Raw genomic sequence first — 23755 nt, forward strand, 5'->3', positions numbered from 1 at the left:
CACTCAGGGCAAAATTAAACTTTCATTAGTCAGATAGAGCAGCCATTTTAAACAACTTTCCAATTTACTTCCTTTAACTAAATGTGCACAGTCTTTTTATATTTAAACTTTTTGAGTCACCAGCTCCTACTGAGCATGTGCAAGAATAAGTGTGTATGCATTTGTGAATGGCTGATGGCTGTCACATGGTACGTGTATGCATTTGTGATTGGCTGATGGCTGTCACATGGTACAGGGGGAGTGGAAAAATACATAACTTTTAAAATTGTCAGAAAAAAATATACTACTCATTTGAAGTTCAGACTAAGTGCTATTGTATTGTCTTGTTATCTTGCATTTGTTGATTATGCAAATCTACTGTGTTGACCGGTCCTTTAAGTATTGAAGAAATAAATGTAAAGCTTCAGTGGCCATAAAGTATTGAGCTCTGCCATGTTGCAACCTAAATGTCCCTTATCTAATCTTGTGAGGTGAGTTAGGGGAGGTATAAACAAGTTACTAGAGGGAAAAAACAATAGCCGTGTAATATACAGCAGGGTTAGGCGTGTAGACTTTGTACTCTGCAAGATTCAAAATAGCAGGAAAAGGGGACAAAATAAATAATAAAAAAAACAATTTATGTAAGAACTTACCTGATAAATTCATTTTTTTCATGGTGGCGAGAGTCCATGAGCTAGTTACTGATGGGATATACATAACTACCAGGAGGGGGCAAAGTTTGCCAATCCTCAAATGCCTATAAATACACCTCCCACCTCACTCATACCGCAGTTTAATATATAGCCAAGTTAGTGAGGTGTATAAGGAGTAAAAGCATAAAAAAGAGGAACAGGATAAAAAATGTGCTTTATACAAAAAAAACATAATCCCCAAAAAATGGGTGGGCCTCGTGGAGTCTCGCCACCATAAAATAAATGAATTTATCAGGTAAGTTCTCACATAAATGATGTTTTCTTTCATGTAGGTGGCGAGAGTTCACGAGCTAGTTACTGATGGGATATAATATCTAACATGTGGAAGTCCACAAGTAACTTTAGAGGGAGGGATACAATAAAAACAGCTATTTCCGCTGAGAAATTAAATAAAAAAAAAGAATTGTTTTCTCAAGCACATCATGCTTCACCGCCTCCTAAGGAGGTAACGTTTTTAGAACTGAGGTATGAGTGAGGTGGGAGGTGTATTTATAGGCATTTGAGGTTTGGGAAACTTTGCCCCATGCTGGTAGGAATGTATTTCCCATCAGTAACTAGCTTGTGGACTCTCGCCACCTTTTATTATATCAAACATTTCATATCACAACTTCAATATATTTAAAGGGACAGTATACACCAATCTTCATTTAACTGCATGTAATAGACACTTCTATAAAGAAGAAAATGCAAATACTGATCTAAAAATCCAGTATAAAACCTTTTAAAAACCTACTTAGAAGCTCCCAGTTTACCACTGTTGATGGGTTAGGCTGGGACACCCAGTGAAAGGGGCTGATGGCAGAACCTGCCCCCTCCCCCCCTCCTCTGGATATGAAAAGACCCATTATACAAACAGAAGAAATATTAAGTCTGTAAACATCAGTATACATCTGACACTGTGGGGCTTGGTTAGGAGTCTGAAAATCAGCACAATGTTATAACAAAAAAAAGCAAAACTACACATTGTTACAAAAACACACCCAGATGGGATATATAAATGGATCATCTACAAAACATTTATACACAGAAAAATCTAGTGTACAATGTCCCTTTAATGTCCCTTTAATACGAACGCACATCCTTTCTGTGGTCAACACGGTTACTTCTCTGTACTTCACAGAATCAGCAATTTATATATTAATCCCTTCATGTTTACAAAAAAATGACAGATAAGTATTATTAGTATGAGGTTAAATGAACAGGAGTGAATGAAACAGCATAAAATATTTTTTTGTTTTTATTAACAAAATGTTTTTAGTAGCATTAACTTTTATATAAAGGGGTTTATCTAATGAAAACCACAAGACAGAAGCTTATCTCACACTTCTCAGTTGCTTAAAGGGACACTGAGCCCATAGTTTTTCTTTCATGATTCAGACAAAGCAGCAATTTAAATCAACTTTCTAATTTACTCCTATTAGCAATGTTTCATCATTCTCTTGCTATCTTTATTTGAAAAGCAAGAATGTAAGTTTAGAAGCCAGCCCATTTTTGATTCACAACCTGGGTTGTGCTTGCTTATTGGTAGCTAAATACATACACAAATAAACAAGTGATGTCCAAGGGTCTGAACCAAAAATTGTCTGGCTCCTTAGCTTAGATGCCTTCTTTTTCAAATAAAACGAAGAAAAAAATATAAAAGGAGTAAATTATAAAGTTGCTTAAAATTGCATTCTCTATCCGAATCATGAAAGAAAAAAATTAGGTTTAGTATCCCTTTAATTATACTTTTTTTCTTTCATAATTTAGGTAGAGCAAACAAGTTAAAAACAAAACAACAGCAAACTTTCTAATAATCTTTGTACCTAGGTAGGTACTGTGTAGTGTTTACAGCACCATATGGCAACACTTTTGCAAGAATGTTTTTAAGTTCTAGATTGTTCCCATGTGAATAGGGCCCTCAATTCCTCCTGTATGTGTTTGTAAAATTTTGATATCATCGATTTATTTAAATAAATTGTACCCATGGACAGCGCCATGTTGGCGCTTCATAATAAAGTATAATAATAACAACAATGTTAAAAATTATGCAGAAACTACTGCCATCTAGTGTTCAAAAGCGTATAATATTGAAAAAGCATTCTTGCAAATGGAATAGAGCAACATTTTAACAGAGAAAAAAGAACTAATTAAATTTGACAATAAAAGTAAATTGGAAAGCTTTTTTTGGAATTGTAGGTTCTGTTTGAATCATGAACGTTTCGGTCTGACGTCCCTTTAAGGCATCCGTCACACTAACGGTTTTATGAGTGACCGCACTCACCTGAAGGTCCTGTACGGTGTAGTCAGGTCAAAGCTTTTCTTGTCAGAGTCCTTAACATTCCCAAGGTTCATATCAATGGCCGTTATGCCGACTCCTGACAGATAGTCCTGTGGGATGGAAAACACAAAAATAATCATAATAAACTGAGGAACAGGCAGAGACGGAGCTGCAAGAAGATTTAAATGGATATTAAAATAATTAATAAAAAAAAAAAAAGTTTGCTTTGTTTTCAGTGCAGGGAACATCCCTTGTGAAGTTTTTTTGAATAAGTTATCTTATCTGCTTTACTGTGTTTCACAGTACGTGCGCCAGCTTCTCTAATGGTAGTAGGAAAAGGAAAAATAAAGAATGAAAGTACATTACAAACTTTTTTACAGTGTGTAATTATAAACATTTTCTGGTGTATTAAATTTAAATGTTTTTTTCGTCTTACTTCCTTTGTTGTGACCAATAAGGGACATATATAAATTATTATATGCAACCAATCGCTGTGCAGCATGTCAAGGGTCTGCATTTCCCAGAATGCACTCACGACTCTCTGGGGGGAGGTGGAAACTATCATTTTTGGAGTCAATTTAAAAAACAAATCTGGCAAAATAAATAACGAGACTGCATTGGAAACGTTATTTATACATGATGATTATACATTTTATAGGGATTTCAATTTTGAGTTTAACATCACTTTAAGAAACATCAGAATGAAATACAGGCAGACTGGATAAGCTTGCTGGATCATTTGACAGACAAATGTATATATTACAGATCTTTTACATTAAAGGACAATAAAAAGACTGCAATAGCACTTTATCAGGTAAGCATAAATTTCGTTTTCTTTTTAATGACACGGTGAGTCCACGGATCATCATCAATTACTGTTGGGAACCAATACCCAAGCCAGAGGACACAGATGATAAGGGAGGGACAAGACAGGAACCTAAACAGAAGGCACCACTGCTTGAAGAACCTTTCTCCCAAAAGAGGCCTCAGCCGAGGCAAAAGTATTGAATTTATAGAATTTGGAAAAAGTGTGCAAAGATGACTAAGTTGCAGCCTTGCAAATCTGTTCCACAGAAGCTTCATTTTTGAAGGTCCAGGAAGAACAAACAGCCCTTGTGGAATGAGCTGTGATTTTCTCAGGAGGTTGCTGTCCAGCAGTCTCATATGCCAAGCGAATAACGCTCTTCAGCCAAAGGAAAAGTAAAGTAGCCGTAGCTTTCTGACCCTTGTGTTTCCCAGAAAAGCAAACAAACAATGCAGAAGACTGACGAAAGTCCTTAGTTGCCTGCAAATAAAATTTTAGCGCTCGCACAACATCCAGATTATGCAACAAGCGTTCTTTGTAAGAAGAAAGATTAGGACACAAAGAAGGTACAGCGATTTCCTGATTAATATTCTTGACCGAAACAACCATGGGCAGGAAACCAAACTTAGTACGCAGAACCACCTTATCAGAGTGAAATATAAGATAAGGGGAATCGCACTGTAAAGGAGAGAATTCAGAAACTCTCCGAGCAGAGTAAATCACAACAAAAGACAAAACTTTTCAAGATAAGATCTTAAAGTGTCAGTAAACCTCAAAAATAATGTTATATAATTCTGCACATAGTGCAGAATTATATAACATTATATTAGCCTTATCTTTATAAAACCTAATATTCCCTTAGATTTTTTTTTAAAAATGACTGTTTTTCAGACCCGCTCTATGTGCTCTTCTGAGCGGGTCTGTTTTTATAACACAGCGCATCGGGCCAGCTGTCTAGTAAAAGCTCAGCCTGACCGCGCCATTATACTCAGTGCAGCTCGCTCCTGCTGTCAGACAGAGCAGGAGCGAGCTGCACTGAGTATAATGGCGTGTTCGGGCCGGGCTGTGACTAAACAGCTGGGCCGATGCGATGTGTTATAAAAACAGAATTATATAACATTCTTTTTGAGGTTTACTGTCCCTTTAATATCTAAAGAATGTATAGGCTCAAACGGAGCCTGTTGTAAAACTTTAAGAACAAGGTTAAGACTCCATGGAGGAGTAACAGTTTTAAACACAGGTTGAATTCTAACCAAGGCCTGACAAAAAAAATTGCATGTCTGGCACATCCGCCAAGCGCTTATGTAACAAAATAGACAGTGCTGAAATCTGACCCTTTAGAGTACTTGCCGACAAACCCATCCAGGAGAAAAGATAAAATAGACAATGCCGAAATCTGACCCTTTAGAGTACTTTCCGACAAACCCTTCTCCAGACCATCCAGGAGAAAAGACAAAATCCTAGGAATCCTTACTCTCCTCCAAGAGTATCCTTTGGATTCAAACCAATACAAGTATTTACGTCAGATCTTATGGTAAATCCTGCGAGTCACAGGCTTACGAGCCTGAATCAAGGTCTCAATGAAAATTCATGCTTAGATAAAACTAAACGTTCAATCTCCAAGCAGTCAGCTTCAGAGAAACAAGATTTGGATAAAGGAAGGGACCCTGAAGTAGAAGGTCCTTCCTCAGAGGCAGTCTCCAAGGTGGAAAGGATGACATTTCCACTAGGTCTGCATACCAAATCCTGCAAAGCCACGCTGGGGCTATGAGAATACAGATGCCCTCTCCTGCTTGATTCTAGCAATGACTCTTGGAAGGAGAGTGAATGGAGGAAACAGGTATACTAGACTGAAGTTCCAAGGAACTGCCAGAGCATCGATCAGAAATGCATGCAGATCTCTTAACCTCGAGCTGTATCTTGGAAGTTTGGCATTCTGACGAGAATCCATGAGATCCAATTCTGGCTGCCCCCACTTGAGGGTCAAGCTGGAAAACACATCCGAATGAAGTTCCTACTCCCCGGGATGAAGTCTGTCTGCTCAGAAAATCAGCTTCCCAATTGTCCACTCCTGGGATGTGGATCGCAGAAAGACAGCAGTTGTGGGTCTCCGCCCACTGAATAATTGTGGCCACGTCTGTCATGGCAAAGGAACTCTGAGTTCCACCCTGATGGTTGATGTAGGCCAGCGAGGTTATGTTGTCCGACTGGAATCTGATAAACCGGGCTAAGGCTAACTGAAGCCAGAAGAGCATTGAAGATTGTTCTCAGTTCCAAGATGTTTATGGGCAGGACTGACTCCTCTTGGGGCCATAAGCACTGAGCCTTCAACGAGCCGTATACTGCTCCCCAACCTAGAAGGCTGGCATCCGCGGTCACAATCACCCAGGAGGGTCTGCGGAAGCAAGTACCCTGGGAGAGATGATCCTGAGAAAGTCACCACAGAAGAGAGTCTATTGACGCCTAATCTAGATCTACATGTGTAGACAGGTCTGTATAGTCCCCGTTCCATTGTCTGAGCATGCATAACTGCCGAGGTCTGAGATGGAACCGAGCAAATGGAATGATGTCCATGGAAGCCACCATCAGACCGATTACCTCCATACATTGAGCCACTTACGGCCGTGGAGAGGACTGAAGGGCAATACAAGAGTCGAAAATCTTTCTTTTTTCTGACCTCCGTCAGAAAAATCTTCATTAACATGGAGTCTATTTTGGTCCCCAAAAATACAACCCTTGTAGCTGGAACCAGAGAACTTTTTTCCAACCGTGGGATTGAAGAAAAAAAGACAACAAGATCTCCGTTTGAGATTCTGTTGTTGAAAAGATGGCGCCTGAACCAGAATGTCATCCAGATAAGGTGCCACTGCAATGCCCCGAGTTCAAAGCACAGCTAAAAGAGCCCCCAGAACCTTTGAAAAAATTCTGGGAACTGTGGCAAGGCCAAATGGAAGGGCCACAAACTGGAAATGATTGTCCAAAAAGGTGAATCTCAGAAACTTGTGATGGTCCCTGTGAATGGGAACATGAAGTTATGCATCCTTTAGGTCTATGGTTGTCATGAACTGACCCTCTTGTACCAAGGGAAGAATGGAACGTATAGTCTCCATCTTGAAGGATGGCACTCTGAGAAACTTGTTTAAACATTTTAGATCTAGGATTGGTCGAAAAGTTCCCTCCGTTTTGGGAACTACAAACAGATTTGAGTAAAATCCCAGACCCATTTCCTGAAAGGGAACTGGAACTATTACCTCCAGGGCGGCAAGGTCCTTGACACAATGTAAGAACGCCTCTCTTTTTATCTGGTCTACAGATAATCTGGAAAGGAGAAACCTGCCTCTGGGAGGAAAAGATTTGAAGTCTATTTTGTATCCCTGGGAGACAATGTCCACCACCCTGGGATCTGGTAGATCTCTTATCGAAGCCTGGGAAAAAAGCTCATTTTCAAATACAGAGCAGTTACAGAGCCCTAACTGCTGGAAAAAACAGCTTACAACAGTAATCTCCATGACCAAAAGTTACAGTATAAAAACTACTATAACACACTGAGCCACCATAAATCACCTCACAGTCTCAATGCTTAAACTTCCTAAAAGAAACCCCAAACATGAAGGTTTAATAAAGTCCCATATTAAATAAGACAGCTTTTAGATGTAACAAGTGCCAGCAATCTACTTGCAAAGGAGAAAATTAAAATGGCACTTACCTGACAGTGCTGTACAGGAGCAGGACAGCTCACCTGGTTTGAGAGGGTGCAGCACCTCACATGTACCTGTGAAGAGAGAAAAACTGAGTAAACCTACTCAGGTTTTCTAGCTAGGGCTGAAGATTCTTGAGAAAACGCAGTGAGGATTGTACCTCACAAGTTCTCAAGTGCTCAAAAGCCACCACTGCCCTACTGAAGATACTGATGTGGACTAGGCTAGACCCCCAAAAAGAACAGAGTAAGCTTACTCTGCTAAAAAAAATAATACAATCTTGATTGAAGAAAACTTCTCATCAGACACTTATTTTACCTCCTCCTTGCACTACAGACGAAGAGAATGACTGGGGGATTGTGGGTAGGGGAGTGATAACTGGTGCTCTTTGCCTCCTCCTGCTGGCCAGGAATGATATCCCCAACAGTAATTGATGATGATCCGTGGACTCACCGTGTCATTAGAAAGAAAACTAATTAATCAGTATAAACAAAAGACTTGTAGGATGTAATGTTTCTACTATCTTTAACTCTAGTGGTCTTTAAGTAAGCTAATTGTGGCAATGTGTTGTCTGTTAGTGAGAGTCCCAGAGTTAATCCTTGCAGAAGAGTCAATTTTCCCCAGAGTTAGCGAAGGTGTGGGCAGGCTAGGTAGAGTAACTAACAGTTGTCTTTACTTGCGATCCATCGCATTGTCATGTATTCGTGTTTTTCTATTTTGCCCACCTTGAGAAAGTGATATCTTTCCAGGATGAGCAAGTTTTCTACCTGCTTTTTCCAAGATGAAAATGTCTGGCACCTCAGAGGATTTCCATTTTTGAGGTATCATTATCTTGGCGCTATTGATCATAACATAGAGAAGCGATTGCTTTATTTCATCTCTGGTATTTGGAAGGTTATGGAACAATAACAAGCTGGGTCATTTGGTATGTTTGTTGCTAGAGTTTTGTTGATGTGTGTGATTACATCCCCCCAGAACGCATCCAACCTATCACATCCCCACCATATGTGGAGCATATCTGCTGTCTCACCGCACCCCCTCCAACAGTGGCTATTGGCATGTTTATATATCTGTTGAAGGCGTACAGGTGTGAGGTACCAGCGTGCCAGAAATTTATAATTTATTTTTTGAATTTTAGCTGACACTGAAGCCTTTTTATGGTTTCGGAATATCCTTAGATCTGTGGGCCATTTGTAGCAGTATGTTGGAAGAGGGTCCGCCGAATTGACCGTGAGAATCTTGTATAGGGATGTTATATATCATTCGATTTTTATCCGATAAATTTCAAAAACTGATTTTATTTATCTGCTCACTTTATCACGTGACAGGCATCAGCCAATCACAGACTCATATATACGTATACACTGTGAACTCTTGCACATGCTCAGTAACAGCTGGTGCATCAGAAATTGTACATATAAAAAAACTGTGCACAAAATGATCTTAAAATTGCGTTTGTTATCTAAATAATGAAAGTTTAATTTTGACCTTTGTGTCCATTTAAAGAGCTGAACCGAAGTATGATGGAACCCTAGGCAAATGTTCATTGATGTTATTTTCATCTGATTTGTTTTTATTGAAATAAGACATTATGAAATGTATCACAGTCTTTTTTTTCTGGAATGTATTTAAATGTTTACAAATAGCTTCTTTACTTTTATTTGGTCATTTATTATAGCTGCTGTTGCCTGTTGACACCTGTTACTGAAAATGTCAATACTTCCTTATTGGCTAAAAAACAAAGCTACTTAAACAAGAAGCATCAGCAGAAACCAACCATAGCATGGGGGAAGAGCAACAGAGCACAGTCCATGCGAAAGGATGTTCCTGCAGCTGCTCTGAATACAATGTCATTTTCTTGAGTACAGTGTCCCATTAACCACTGTGGCTCATACTCACCTCTGCGTTCTTATACAGGTAGACCCTCTCTGCAGCCACTAACACATATAACTTGGGCTTACAACCCTTCATTTCCAAGAAGCCGCACTTGTCTATGGTGTCTGCATTGGATGACACTGGAAGGAGGGTAGAGAGTCGGAATCTCTTCTCATCTAAGACCTGCTGGAAAGCCTTTACCCAGTCATTGCGCTCCGCTGTCGGAAAGAAAATAAAGTGTCACGACCCTTATCGATATATGCCAAAGCCTGTGCACGAGGCTGTTACATCACACAGCAGAGATAATCTATAAATAGTCACTTAGGGTCACACACTGTACAGGGCAATAGCTTGAGAGGAGATGACCTGCTGCTTCAGCTCAGAGATACACTGGGTGGATTTATTATTATGAAGTGAGTAGCAGCTACATGAAACGGCTGCCAAACAGATGTGACATAAAACCATAGCTGTAAGGAGGACATCACTAGGATTTGAATAAAGGACTGGGAGCCAGAGTTTGTGGGTTTATACAACAAAAAGCGAGGCTGCGATTTGATTATGGCAAGATCTTGTAAACAGGTGTGTAAGGTATATGACGTGTGCTACACTTACCGTCACTCTCTGCCCGGAAAACAAACGTTCGGTTTGAGGTTGTGACCTCAAATTTCTGGTCCCCGTTGGGATTAGCTCGCAATATTGAGCTGGTCTTGATGAACCGTTTAGAGTACATATCCTGATATATACAAATAGGTTAGAGAAATTAAAACAGCATAAAACAGTCTATAACTTGAATTGCTAGCCATAAACCCTCATAGCTATAGATTGTAAGCTCTTCAGACCAGGGAACTACTTCTGTAGCAATCTGTCTCTGGATTGCATGCCCCCATTACCAATACAATATCATAATCATTTTAACAATGGTAAAGATCTAGGGTCAGATTATGAGTGGAGCGTTACGTGCGAGCTATAAAGAGTTTATCGTTGGGTTTACTGCTTGCATTAGAAGTTGAAAGTAAACACGATTGAGCTCAAGCCCCTGATCTCAGTGCTTTTGACAGACTTGTATTTTAGCCAATCAGTGATGACTACTAAACTTCACAGGAGTGAGCACAATGGTATCTCTATGACAAACATGATCTACCACTATCTAGCTGTGAAAAACTTTTAAAAATGCACTGAGATAAGAGGCAGCCTTCAATTGCTTAGACATTAGCATATGAGCCTACCTGGGTTTATCGTTCAACAACCAATACCAAGAGAACAAAGCAAATTTGCTGATGAAGTAAACTGGAAAGTTGTTTAAAACTGCATGTCCTATCTGAGTCGTGAAAGTGTAATTTTGACTAGACTGTACCTTTAATGCTGAATTTGCAACACCTACTGAAAAAGTCTATCCCCAGAACCTTATTAAACTTACCCGGTGCTATCCATGCACCTCAATATTGAGGATCATTGCAAACGTCAAGATTTTCTTTTCTCTGCCTCTAACAGCAGTGTTTGTATTTTAGTAACATCAAGTTTCTTGAATTAAAGGGACAGCAAAGTAAAAATAAACTTTGTGATTCAGATAGAGTATACAGTTTTAAACAAACGTTACAATTTATTTATATTATCTAATTTACTTAGTTCTCTTTTGTATCCTTTGTTGAATAGTCAATCTTGGTAGGCTCATATGGGCACAAGAGAGTGCATGAGTCTTTAGTATTCTATGGTAGCAGTGTTTTGCAACATTGTATGTAGCAGTGTAATACATTGTTGCTATCACTGTTTATATAGATTACTAAAGACATGTGCATGATCCTGAGCTCCTATTACTTTTCAACAAAGGAAACAAAGAAAACAAAGCAAATGTGCTAATATTAGTAATTGTAAAGTTAAAACTGCATACTCTATCTAAACCATAAAAGGTTCATTCTGACTTTGTTTTCCTTTTTAAAGGTAGATAAAAGTGCAATAGGAAAATACTCTAATAGATTTTTTTAATCACACTATTATCGACTTTACCTATGTGTTTAATACCCTCAAAAGGATCAAACATATAGGGGTTGATTGCAATCCTTTAAAAAAAGTTTAAGCTTTATCTACAAAAGTCCCCAAATACTTTACTGGTGAATCTTCTAAAGGATTGTGATCGAACCCATTGTAAACGTCAGCTCTGGAGTGGTGGCAATATATTTACTATTCTTAGTCAGTGATTGGCGACTATGCACATATGCCACCTCTGATTGGTGCACTGACCCATTCTCAGCAGAGCATTGCAGCTACATGTTTAACCATTTATATATTTATATGCAAGAAATAATGCAATAACAACTTGCTCCCATGCACTGGGGTATTTTAGTGTCGCAGTTTATATTAGGTAGGGGTGAAAATGTGCAATTCTGCTATTGTTTGCTAAACAAATTCATGACCATGGCCCAAGCAGCGGCAGATATATTAGTGTAAAAGTTTAACAGAGATCTGTGCAAATCCATATGTTTTTATATTGTTCTTTCACACGAATAAATCTGTCACCGAATAAAGCCGAATGCAGCTCCGTGAGGCTGAATTCCCAGTTTTCACCCTTGCCTAGTTATGTGCCTGTACCGCACAAACAGTAGACATCAGCACTGTGATAAAACATACTGAGTGATGCTAAGGAGCCGCCTGTACCGCACAAACAGTAGACATCAGCACTATGATAAAACATACTGAGTGATGCTAAGGAGCCGCCTGTACCGCGCAAACAGTAGACATCAGCACTATGAGGGATTTGCTGTTACTTAAAGGGACAGTATACACTCATTTTCAGATAACTGCATGTAATAGACACTACTATAAAGAATAAGATGCACAGATACTGATATAAAAATCCAGTATAAAACTGTTTAAAAACTTACTTAGAAGCTGTCAGTTTGGCTCTGTTGAAAAGGCAGCTGGAAAGCCCACTGCAAGTGGCAAATAAGACACTCCCCCCTCCCCCTTCTTTTGCATATGAAAAGACCCTTTACACAATCAGGAGCAAGCTGGAGAAGGTAGCTGACAGTATTCACATAAAACTTTGGGGCTTGGTTAGGAGTCTGAAAATCAGAGCAATGTTATTTAAAAATAAGCAAAACTATACATTTATTTTTTAAAAAAAAACTTCATGGGCTTTATAAATAGATCATCTACAAAACATTTATGCAAAGAAAAAATGAGTGTATAATGTCCCTTTAATACGTCCCTAATCCTGTGATGTCGAAAGAAACATGTTTCACGAAACCTAAAACAAGTGTTATCCCAATTACACACACTCACACACCGTCAATCTCTGTTTAGTCAGAATTATTTTGTTTGTCAGTTTGTACCATGAAGGATTTCATCAATACGTGTTCTTATTTACTCCCGTAAATCTTTATATAGAACCTTAGAAATAATAAAACCTAAAAAGGGATAGGAAAGGTCAAAACTGAAATGTGCATAAATTAATTTCAATTTTAAATATAAGCATTAGCGCAATATACTTCCATTGGCAAAGATGCTTTCAGTAAAAGTTATTACTGTTTTTAAGAGGAATACGAACATATGCTGTGAGGGCCTGTGCTTCAGTATTCAAACACTACACCTTTTCAGAGAGTCAGCAATGGCTTGTGTGACACAGGCACATTAAACACTACCACCAGCTCTCTGAGCTTGAATACTGGTACGCAGGCCCTAACAGCATATGTGCGTATGCTGCTGTAAAAAAAGTAGTATGCTTTACTAGACATTTGTTTGCTAATAAAAGTACATTGCAAAAATCCTTCTATTTAAAATTGAAATTCATTCATGAACATTTCAAATCGCACCTTTCTATCTCTTTAAGGAACCAAAGGACAAACTTATCTGCTCGACTGACACATCTGGTTAACACATTTAAAACAGTTGTTTAACTTTGTACAAAGCTTGCGGTTTATTTAATCAGGTGTATATATACATAGTCCTATTCCTCATGCCAGTGTGGAATGCAGGATGCGCCAGAATTCCCACCTATCTTTTTCTTACTCCTTATTCTATTCCCCATCCCTCTGTCTTCTCCATCAGGTCCTCATTTTTCACTCATATACAATCATTAAGCTACAACCTTATAGCAACATTAAGCACTAAAACATACTACATAGAATGAAGCATTTAAAGAAAAGATTAGTCTGAGAATAACATGTAGATTTATTTTTTAAAGTTTCATTATCTGTTTAAATATTGACAAAATAAGTGTAAAGTTTTAGTGTCTATAAAACAATGGGAGCTGCCATGTTGTAACTTAGGTTACCTTCTCTGCTGTAGCCAATTAGGGACAGTTATAAATAGGTCACTAGAGTGTGCAGCCAATGGCTGTGTGGACTATAACAGTGTTCTGCACTTCCATTTCTAACAGGAACTGAAAAGCTCATAATTTCAGATGGAATTACAGGAAAAGGTGACAAAATAAATAATGAAAGTATATTGCGGAGTTTTTGTATATATACAACAGGGCCGTTTCTATGTATATATATATATATTTATTTATTTGAAAGGAAGCTGTTATGTTAATTGGCTGCATTGGATGTCAATCATACTAATGGAGCAATAAGATCACAAAGGGGGCGTGTTAAGACCAGATAACTACTTAGAGCTAAAACTGAAAGTAAAAAGGAGAAGAATCACCCTGAGGAAAGCAATCTCCTATCTCACTGATCTGTTACTAAAGAGGGGATGTTTTATGCATATGACAAATTATTCATGGTCTTTACATAATATGTCCATATTTTTTTGTTTTACTGAGCTAATTAAAAAAGGTGCTTTATAAAAATTGGGTTTCCACATACTAAGGAACAGGTTTTCTGTTCAGTACTGTTGAATAAAAAAAAATAATATTATGTGCCATTAACCCCATAATGACAATGGCAAGTTTTCACAATCTCACATGTGAGTGCTTGTGTCTGCTATTATTGCCTGAGTGTGTGTGTGTGGCTATCTATTCCTGCATGTGTGTGTGTGTGCTATTTCTGGGTGAGTGTGTGCCTATCTATCCCTGCCTGTGTGTGTGTGTGTATCTGCCTATTACTGCCTGAGTGTGTGTGTGTGTGTGTATCTGCCTATTACTGCCTGAGTGTGTGTGTGTGTGTGTGCCTATCTATCCCTGCCTGTGTGTGCATGTCTCTGTCTATTACTGCCTGTGTGTACATGTCTCTGTTTATTACTGTCTGTGTGTGCATGTCTCTGTCTATTACTGCCTGTGTGTACATGTCTCTGTCTATTACTGTCTGTGTGTGAATGCCTTTTTCTGTTACTGCCTGTGAGTGCATGTCTCTGTCTACTACTGTTTGTGTGTGAACGTGTCTGTCTATTACTGTCTGTGTGTGCATGCCCTTTCTGTGAGTGCATGTCTCTGTCTATTACTGCTTGTGTGTATAATATATTTAAAAAATAAACAGCTATTACAGTTCTTTATCAAATTATTTATGTGCAAAAATATCAGACTTTAATAGTGAATTTTGTAAAAAAAAAATTGTTATAACTTTTATAAATAATTGTAATAGACCCCTAAATATGCTACAAATACACCCAGTGACAAATTGCAATCCTTACCTGATGACTTTAAAGTCTTTTGGAAGTTTTGTAGATACATTTTGGATAATAATTTAAAGGGATTGATATGCATTAAACAAATAAATATGCATAGCTATAAGAAAAGTATAAATATAATGGCAATTAGTAAAAGATATAAAGATATTTTTAGATAATATCAATATATTTGGAAAAAACATTGAAGCAGAAAACGGACATATTTAAAGGGATAGGAAAGTCAAAATTAAACTTTCATAATTCAGGATATAATTTTTTTTAAGACACTTCTATTATTCTTGTTCTCCTGGTATCCATTGTTGAAAAGCATATGTACATATCCCTAGCAGCAGCAATGCACTACTAGGAGCTAACTGGTGGTTGGCCGCAACACACATTTGTCTCTTGTCATTTGCTCATCAGGTGTGTTCAGCTAGGTCCCAGTAGTGCATTGCTGCTTTGGAGCTGACCTATAAATGACAGAGTGACATGCAAGGTCTAGCAGGGGGACTTTAGAATCTGTGAGGGGGGCGCATTTTGGAATTTTGCCCTGGGAGCCAGATTCTCTAGAAACAGCCCTGTTATACAATTTATCATTTTATATTGCCATCATAAAGTGTTTAATGTCCCTTTAATACCTAAAACCCGGTACTGGGCATAGCTGGGGGATAGCACCCAGTAATCTTATAATCATCACGAGAAGCAGAGGCTCACCTTGTCGTTGTCATAGTATCTGAGGTAATCTAGATCCAACTTCACCCAACGCTTCTGATAAATGTAGGATCTGCAGAGACACAGGAACACTAGGTTATCAATGAGTACGACACAACACTAATTGGCTAAAATGCTAGTGAATAGATAATAAATAAATAGCCATGTGATCAGGGGGCTGTCAAAAGAGGCTTAGATACAAGGTTATCACAAAGGTAAAAAGTATATTAATATAACCGTGTTGGCGGTATGAAACTGGAGAATGGGAAATAAAAGGAATTATCTATCTTTTTAAACAATAAAACTTTTGGAGTTGACCGTCCCTTTAAAGGGACAGTTCACCCAAAAATTGTCTCCCAATTAAATTGTTCCCAATGTTCGTTTTACCTGCTGGAGTGTTAAATTGTCTACAAGTAGCACCTTTACCCCTATTTTGGCCTTTGAAATAGCTGATTTAGCTGGTGGTTTCCCAACCTATACTGAAAGTTTTGATACTGGAGTCTCAGCTATTGAATAGCCTAAGCAAACACAGCCAGCAGAAGAGATTACACTCTGAGTGGGGGGCAGGATAGTTAAGTAATAAAATGATAATTTTCCATTGTTCTCTATATGTATTAAGCTTTAGTTTTCCAGACAAATATAAGATAAGGAAGCAAGTGTGTGTACACAAAGTGATAACATAATGAGATCTGATATAACCTGAAACTCAACCCATTGTAATAGGCTGTGGTTTAAAAGCACAAAACCAGCTACTTCATATACACAAATAAACATGAAAATGCAATAGATTGTTGTATTTAAATATAACTCTTTCTAGTTATTAGTAAACACATGCAGCATTAATGGCAGAAAAAGGAGCTGTGCACTTGTTAAAGGTAAATCATGTGATAAATAGAATGCCTTGCAAAAATGCACAAATATCACTCTTAAAGGGCAGTACACTGTAAAATTGTTTTACACTCCTACCTTTACGCTCTATACGAAACAGCATTACAGCTTGTGATTGGCTGTAGCGCTCTGCTTCAGTAAGAGAAATAACACTTGTTTAGGGGAAGAGAGAAGGTAGAGTGAGTGTGCACCTTTATAAGTGAGCATTGCAGCTTGTGATTGGCTGTAGCTCTGCTTCAGTAAGAGAAATAACACTTGTTTAGGGGAAGAGAGAAGGTAGAATGAGCGTGCACCTTTACGCTCTATACGAGCGAGCATTACAGCTTGTGATTGGTTGTAGCGCTCTGCTTCAGTAAGAGAAATAACACTTGTTTAGGGGAAGAGAGAAGGTAGAATGAGCGTGCACCTTTACGCTCTATACGAGCGAGCATTACAGCTTGTGTTTGGTTGTAGTGCTCTGCTTCAGTAAGAGAAATAACACTTGTTTAGGGGAAGAGAGAGTGAGCGTGCACCTTTATAAGTGAGCATTGCAGCTTGTGATTGGCTGTAGCGTTCTGCTTCAGTAAGAGAAATAACACTTGTTTAGGGGAAGAGAGAAGGTAGAGTGAGCGTGCACCTTTATGCTCTATACGAGCGAGCATTACAGCTTGTGATTGGCTGTAGCGCTCTGCTTCAGTAAGAGAAATAACACTGACAGCCACGTGGGCAGGGGGACAAGTAAGGTCAGTACAGGTAGAGAGACTTTATAGAATCATGGATTTACTTTACTGTTCTTTTTTACAAGGCTCTAAAAGTAAGTACGTGATTTACTCATGAATTTTATTGGAACCAGTTTTGTGTCACTTTTCACTATGGGAAAAAGGGGGGGGGGGGTTAAATAATGAAGTATACTAAGTTTTTCTACTACACATAATTAAACTTGTTTTAGACAGTGTTTTGTGCCCCTTTAACTATGACTGAGATCCAGTCTTACAGGCCCCATCTCATCTGTATGTTTATTACAAACGTGTCGCTCGAGCTGCGTAAAGAAATAAATGTATAGTGTTTAATACACAATACTCATCCGCATCTAGCACAGATAGTAGAAAATATCAGTTCTCTCTCTGATAAAGTTTATTATGCTCAAGACAGTTCCAGAACAGAGGCTCTAACTTCTGTCATACAAAGCAGGTTAGCTCTCTTGCAATTTGCCATTGGCTGGAAAATATTATCATTTTATATTTTATTATTTCATAATGAAGAGTTGCCCTAGAGAATAATTTAAAAGAAATCCATAACAAGACATTAAAAAAAACACACACAAAATAAACAGAAGTAAAGAGGGCACAGAATCATCAAAACCAGAAAAAAAGGGCCACTGCCTTAGGACAAGAAACGCGTTGCAATGGAAAGGATTAGCCAATAAATGGTTTGGACTTGGTTCCTTTGTTGCTACAACTATTTATTTGTCCGATTGCTTTTAATGAACTATTGGGGTTGCGGTTTGCCAGATAGCAGTGTAGCTCCTCCTATTACTGCACTTATTCCAGTTGGCTGATGATTCTGTATAGCCAGCTCTTATGTGCTTTTCTGTTTATACATTCACTGTATTTTGCTGAAGGGTGCGACCGTGCGGCCTGAGTGTCTGCTGATGACCATTTATTTGGAACTTTTTGTTTCTTGGGACATTATCTTTCTTAAAGGGACAGTGAAGTTAAAATTAAACTTTCATGAATCAGGTAGAGCAGGCAATTTTAAGCAACTTTCTAATTTACTATTATCAATTTTTCTTCATTCTCTTTGTATCTTTATTTGAAAAAGCAAGCATGTAAGCATAGTAGTTGGCACCTGGGTAGTTATTTCTGATTGGTATCTAAATGTAGCCACCAATCAGCAAGCACTACCCAGGTGCTGAACCAAAAATGGGCCGGCTCAGAAGCTTACATTCAAATAAAGATACCAAGAGAACGAAGAAAAATTGATAATCATGAAAGTTTAATTTTGACTAGACTACTCCTTTAATATATTATCGTAGAACTCTGAACATGAGGTAGTGCTCCCCACTTTGTTCCTGATTGATTTATAAACAGAGTAAAAAAGATGTGATATTTAATTAATAATCTGCTTCAAAAGCTAATCGCACAAACATTTAGAGAACTGAACAGTAATAACAACATATGTAAATTCTATTACTTTTCTTGCAGACACCACGTGGATCAGTATAATAATGTTACCCCAATTTACAATTAACATTTAAATTATTAGTCTGCCTAATAGCAGAATCTGACACTGCAGAAAGTGTGCAGAGTTGCCTCTGTTTAAATAAGTTGCATATAAAGACGCTAGTGTGCACGTTGCAGCAGAGATTTTGTTACTAGCAAATAAAAGGAAATTTATGCTTACCTGATAAATTTATTTATTTTACGATATGACGAGTCCACGGATTTCATCCTTACTTTTGGGATATCGCCTCCTGGTCAGCAGGAGGAGGCAAAGCGCTCCACAGCAGAGCTGCATAAATAGCTCCTCCCCCCCCCCCCAGCCCAGTCATTCGACCGAAGTTAGGAAGATAAAGGAAAAGCCAAGGAGCAGAGGTGACTGAAGTTTAACAAAAATAAAAACCTGTCTTTTAGAAAAAACGACAGGGTGGGCCGTGGACTTATCATATCGTAAAAGAAATAAGTCCACGGATTTCATCCTTACTTATGGGATACAATACCAAAGCTATAGGACACGGATGAAAGGGAGGGACAAGACAGGAACCTAAACGGAAGGCACCACTGCTTGAAGAACCTTTCTCCCAAAAACAGCCTCAGATGAGGCAAAAGTATAAAATTTGTAAAATTTGGAAAAAGTGTGAAGAGACGACCAAGTTGCAGCCTTGCAAATCTGTTCAACAGAAGCATCATTTTTAAATGCCCATGAGGAAGCCACAGCCCTAGTAGAATGAGCCGTAATTCGTTCTGGAGGCTGCTGTCCAGCAGTCTCATATGCAACACGGATGATACTCTTCAGCGAAAAAGAAAGAGAGGTAGCCGTACCTTTCAGACCAATACATTTCCCAGCAAAAACAACAAATAATGAAGATGTTTGACTAAAATCCTTAGTCGCCTACAAGTAGAACTTCAAGGCACGGACTACGTCCAAATTATGTAACAGACGCTCCTTTTTAGAAGAAGGGTTAGGACACAAGGAAGGAACAACAATTTCCTGATTAATATTTTTGTTAGAAACAACCTTAGGAAGAAAACCAGGTTTGGTACGTAACACCACCTTATCAGAATGGAAAATAAGATAAGGAGAATCACATTGTAATGCCGAAAGCTCAGAAACTCTGCGAGCAGAAGAAATAGCAACCAAAAATAAAACTTTCCAAGATAATAACTTAATATCTATGGAATGCATAGGTTCAAACTGAACCCCTTGGAGAACATTAAGAACTAAATTCAAACTCCAAGGAGGAGCAATTGGTCTAAACACAGGCCGGATTCTAGTCAGGGCCTGACAAAAAGATTGAACATCTGGAACATCTGCCAGACGCTTGTGTAGCAAAATAGACAAAGCAGAAATCTGTCCCTTTAAGGAACTTGCTGACAACCCTTTCTCCAATCCTTCTTAGAGAAAATATAAAATCCTGGGAATCCTAACCCTACTCCATGAGTAGCCCTTGGATTCGCACCAATAAAGATATTTACGCCACATATTATGGTAAATTCTTCAAGTAACAGGCTTGCATGCCTGAATCAAGGTATCAATGACCGCATCAGAGAACCCCCGCTTCAATAAAATTAAGCGTTCAATCTCCAAGCAGTCAGCTGCAGAGAAATTAGATTCAGATGATGGAAGGGTCCCTGAATGAGAAGGCCCTGCCTCAATGGAAGCTTCCACGGCGGCAGAGAGGACATGTCCACCAGATCGGCATACAAAGTCCTGCGAGGCCACGCAGGAGCGATTAGAATCACCAAAGCCCTCTCCTGTTTGATCCGTGGAAGGAGAGCAAACGGCGGAAACACATAAGCTAGGTTGAACGACCAAGGCATTGCCAAGGTATCTATCAGTTCGGCCTGAGGATCCCTGGACCTGGATCCGTATCTTGGAAGCTTGGCATTCTGACGAGATGCCATCAGAGCCAATTCCGGTCTGCTCCACCTGAGAATCAGGGTGGCAAAGACCTCCGGGTAGAGTTCCCATTCCCCCGGATGAAACGTCTGTCTGCTCAAAAAATCCGCCTCCCAGTTGTCCACTCCTGGGATGTAGATTGCCGACAGATAACAAGAGTGAGCCTTGGGAGGGAATTTTTGAACTCCAACTGATACCCTTGAGACACGATTTCTAGTGTCCAGGGATCCTGAACATCTCTCATCCAAGCTTGGACAAAGAGAGAAAGTCTGCCCCCTACTAGATCCGGTCCCAGATCGGGGGCTTAAGGGCCTTAATTCTATACATTATTTCTTCTAAAGGAGTCTCAGTCTTAAGGGACTCTTCTACAGCGTCAAACCAAAAGGCAGCCGCCGTTGTGACTGTTACAATGCAGGCTGTTGGTTGAAACAGAAACCCTTGATGAATATATAGCTTTTTTAGAAGACCCTCCAATTTTTTATCCATAGGGTCCTTGAAAGCACAATTGTCCTCAATAGGGATAGTCGTACACTTAGCCAGGGTAGATATAGCTCCCTCCACCTTAGGGACCATCTGCCAAGAGTCCCGAATGGTGTTAGCTATAGGGTACATTTTCCTAAAAATAGGGGAAGGGGGTAACGGGATACCCGGTCTCTCTCATTCCCTTGAGATAATTTCAGAAATTCTCTTAGGAACCGGAAACACATCAGAATAAGAAGGGACCTCTAAGTATTTGTCCATCTTACTCAATTTCTCTGGCGGGACCACAATAGAGTCACAGTCGTCCAGAGTCACCAAAACCTCACGTAGCAAGGTGTTCAAGTTTAAATCTGAAGGATATGATATCCGAATCTGTCTGGGGTAATGCACTTCCTGAGTCAGAGAGTTCTCCCTCAGACAGGGCCTCCCTACCCCCAATTCAGAGCCCTGGGAAGGTATCTCAGAGATAGCCATTAAAGCATCAGAAGTTGCAGGGACCACGTGGGCCTCTGTCCTGCTGCGTTTGCCTTGTAACACTGGCAACTTAGATAAAACTTCTGTAAGAGTGGATGACATAACTGCAGCCATATCCTGCAGAGTAAATGAAGCAGACGCCGTTGAAGAACATGGCGTCACCTGTGCGGGCGTTAAAGGCTGTGATGCTTGGGGAGAAAGATGCGGCATACCCTGAATTTCATCAGTCTGAGGATATTCATTAGATATATCTTTATTAAAGAAAATTTGATCTTTACACTGTAAAGCCCTCTCAATACATGAGGGACAAAGCGTAACAGGGGTTTCCACAATGGTATCTAAACACATAGGACATGTACTTTGTTCAAGGTCACCCATGATAACCTCAACAAATAGCAAGCTTGATCCAATTCACTGATTAAATATTATTTGTGAAAATTAGTTTAAAATAAAATATTTGCGGAGTACTGTATCTTTAAGGAATGCTATCTGATCGATATATATGGCAGAGAGCAAAATTTCAAATTCCCTGTGCGAGGGCCTTAACAAAATAACACACTGGAATACTTTGAAAAAACTACTCAGTCACCTCGCCGCAGCTCTGCTGCGGCTCCTACCTGCCTCCACGCTCAACCTTAACTCCGGAGCACTGCGCACCTAGTTCGCTTATAAAATACCCTCACAAGCGGACTTAGGAGCCAAGAAGAGATGCTGTCCACCGGAACTCAAATAGTAACTGCGCTGCAAGCGCGCAAAACACTAAGACCCACCCTTCGTGGGCGGAAACAAATAAACAAACAGTCCCCACAGGAAAAAAACGCAATGTACCGGAGCTTTTTAGAGAAAAATATTCCGGAACTGTCCCCAGCGGCAGCCACTATAATAAAGTATATGCCCGTTATAAAGTATACCCACACAATGTTTCCCAGCGCTTCTATGCTAAGAAGTATAATGCCATTCCCCAGTTTTGCATAACCAACAATGTTAAAGAAATGTACTTTTTACCTCTGTGATTACCTTGTATCTAAGCCTCTGCAGACTGCCTCCTTATCTCAGATCTTTTGACAGACTTGCATTTCAGGTAAATAGTGCTGACTCTTAAATAACTTCACGTGCATGAGCACAGTGTTATCTATATGAAACACATGAACTAAAGCCCTGTAGATGTGAAAAACTGTTAAATGCATTAAGATGAGAGGCAGCCTTCAAGGGCTTAGAAATTAGCATGAGCCTACCTAGTTTTAGCTTTCAACTAAGAATACCAAGAGAACAAAGTAAATTTGATGATAAAAGTAAATTAGAAAGTTGTTTAACCCCTTAATGACCGACGCCGTACGTCCTAAAAAAAAATACCCTTAACGACCGAGGACGAACGGCGTACGTCGTCGGTCTTGGAAAGCAGTGGAAGCGATCCTGATCGCTTCCAGCTGCTTTCCGGTTATTGCAGTGATGCCTCGATATCGATGCATCCTGCAATAACATTGTTTACCCCTCCGGTGCAGAGAGAGCCACTCTGTGACCCTCTCTGCACCGGACATCGATGGCTGCAATAGTTGGTGGGTGGGAGCCGAAGTGGGAGGCGGGTGGGCGGCCATCGATGGCTTCTGTGATTAAGAGGGGGGCGGGATCGCCGGGGGCACGCACGGATGCGCGCAAATGCATGGGGGTGTCGCGTGCGCGCTAGCACGGGGATGGAGCCGGTGGGAACCGCTGCAATACAGAAAAAAATCTAATTATAAGTGGGAGAAAGGGGGGAGGGAATGGGTTAATAAAATAGCTAATGGATCTGGGAGGGGGGAAGCTACACTACAGAAAAAAAAAAAAAAAAAAGTAAAACAAAAATCTATTTTTCTGTAAACTGGGTACTGGCAGTTAGATGGCTCCAAATAAGGTAGAAGGGGAGGTTTAGAGAGCTGTTGGGGGAGGGGGGTCAGGGAGGTTGGGGGCTAAGGGGGGACCCTACACAGCAGCATATGTAAATATGCTTTAAAAAAAAAAACTTTGACTTTCTGCCAGTACTTAAGATGGTGAGGACAATTGTGGGGTGGGGGAGAGAAGAGAGCTGTTTGGGAGGGATCAGGGGGTCTGATGTGTCAGGTGGGAGGGTGATCTCTACACTAAAGATAAAATTAACCCTGCAAGCTCCCTACAAGCTACCTAATTAACCCCTGCACTGCTAGCCATAATACACGTGTGATGCGCAGCAGCATTTAGCGGCCTTCTAATTACC

The 23755-nt window shown here is 39.6% G+C and overlaps 1 protein-coding gene across 2 annotated transcripts in view; it reads right to left on the reverse strand.

The window, feature by feature from the left end:
- The window catches only part of ARAP1 (ArfGAP with RhoGAP domain, ankyrin repeat and PH domain 1), an 860101-nt gene that overhangs the window by 254904 nt on the left and 581442 nt on the right, over window positions 1–23755 (reverse strand). For both annotated transcript variants that reach the window (XM_053708778.1, XM_053708779.1), the window contains 4 exons: window positions 15589–15658; window positions 9943–10063; window positions 9355–9548; window positions 2956–3062 (listed from right to left, as the gene is read on the reverse strand). In XM_053708778.1, the coding sequence (XP_053564753.1) occupies window positions 2956–3062; window positions 9355–9548; window positions 9943–10063; window positions 15589–15658 (492 nt within the window). The remainder of the gene's footprint in view (window positions 1–2955; window positions 3063–9354; window positions 9549–9942; window positions 10064–15588; window positions 15659–23755) is intronic.

The sequence above is a fragment of the Bombina bombina genome, chromosome 3, assembly GCF_027579735.1.
Source record: "Bombina bombina isolate aBomBom1 chromosome 3, aBomBom1.pri, whole genome shotgun sequence".
Classification (NCBI taxonomy): Eukaryota; Metazoa; Chordata; class Amphibia; order Anura; family Bombinatoridae; genus Bombina; species Bombina bombina.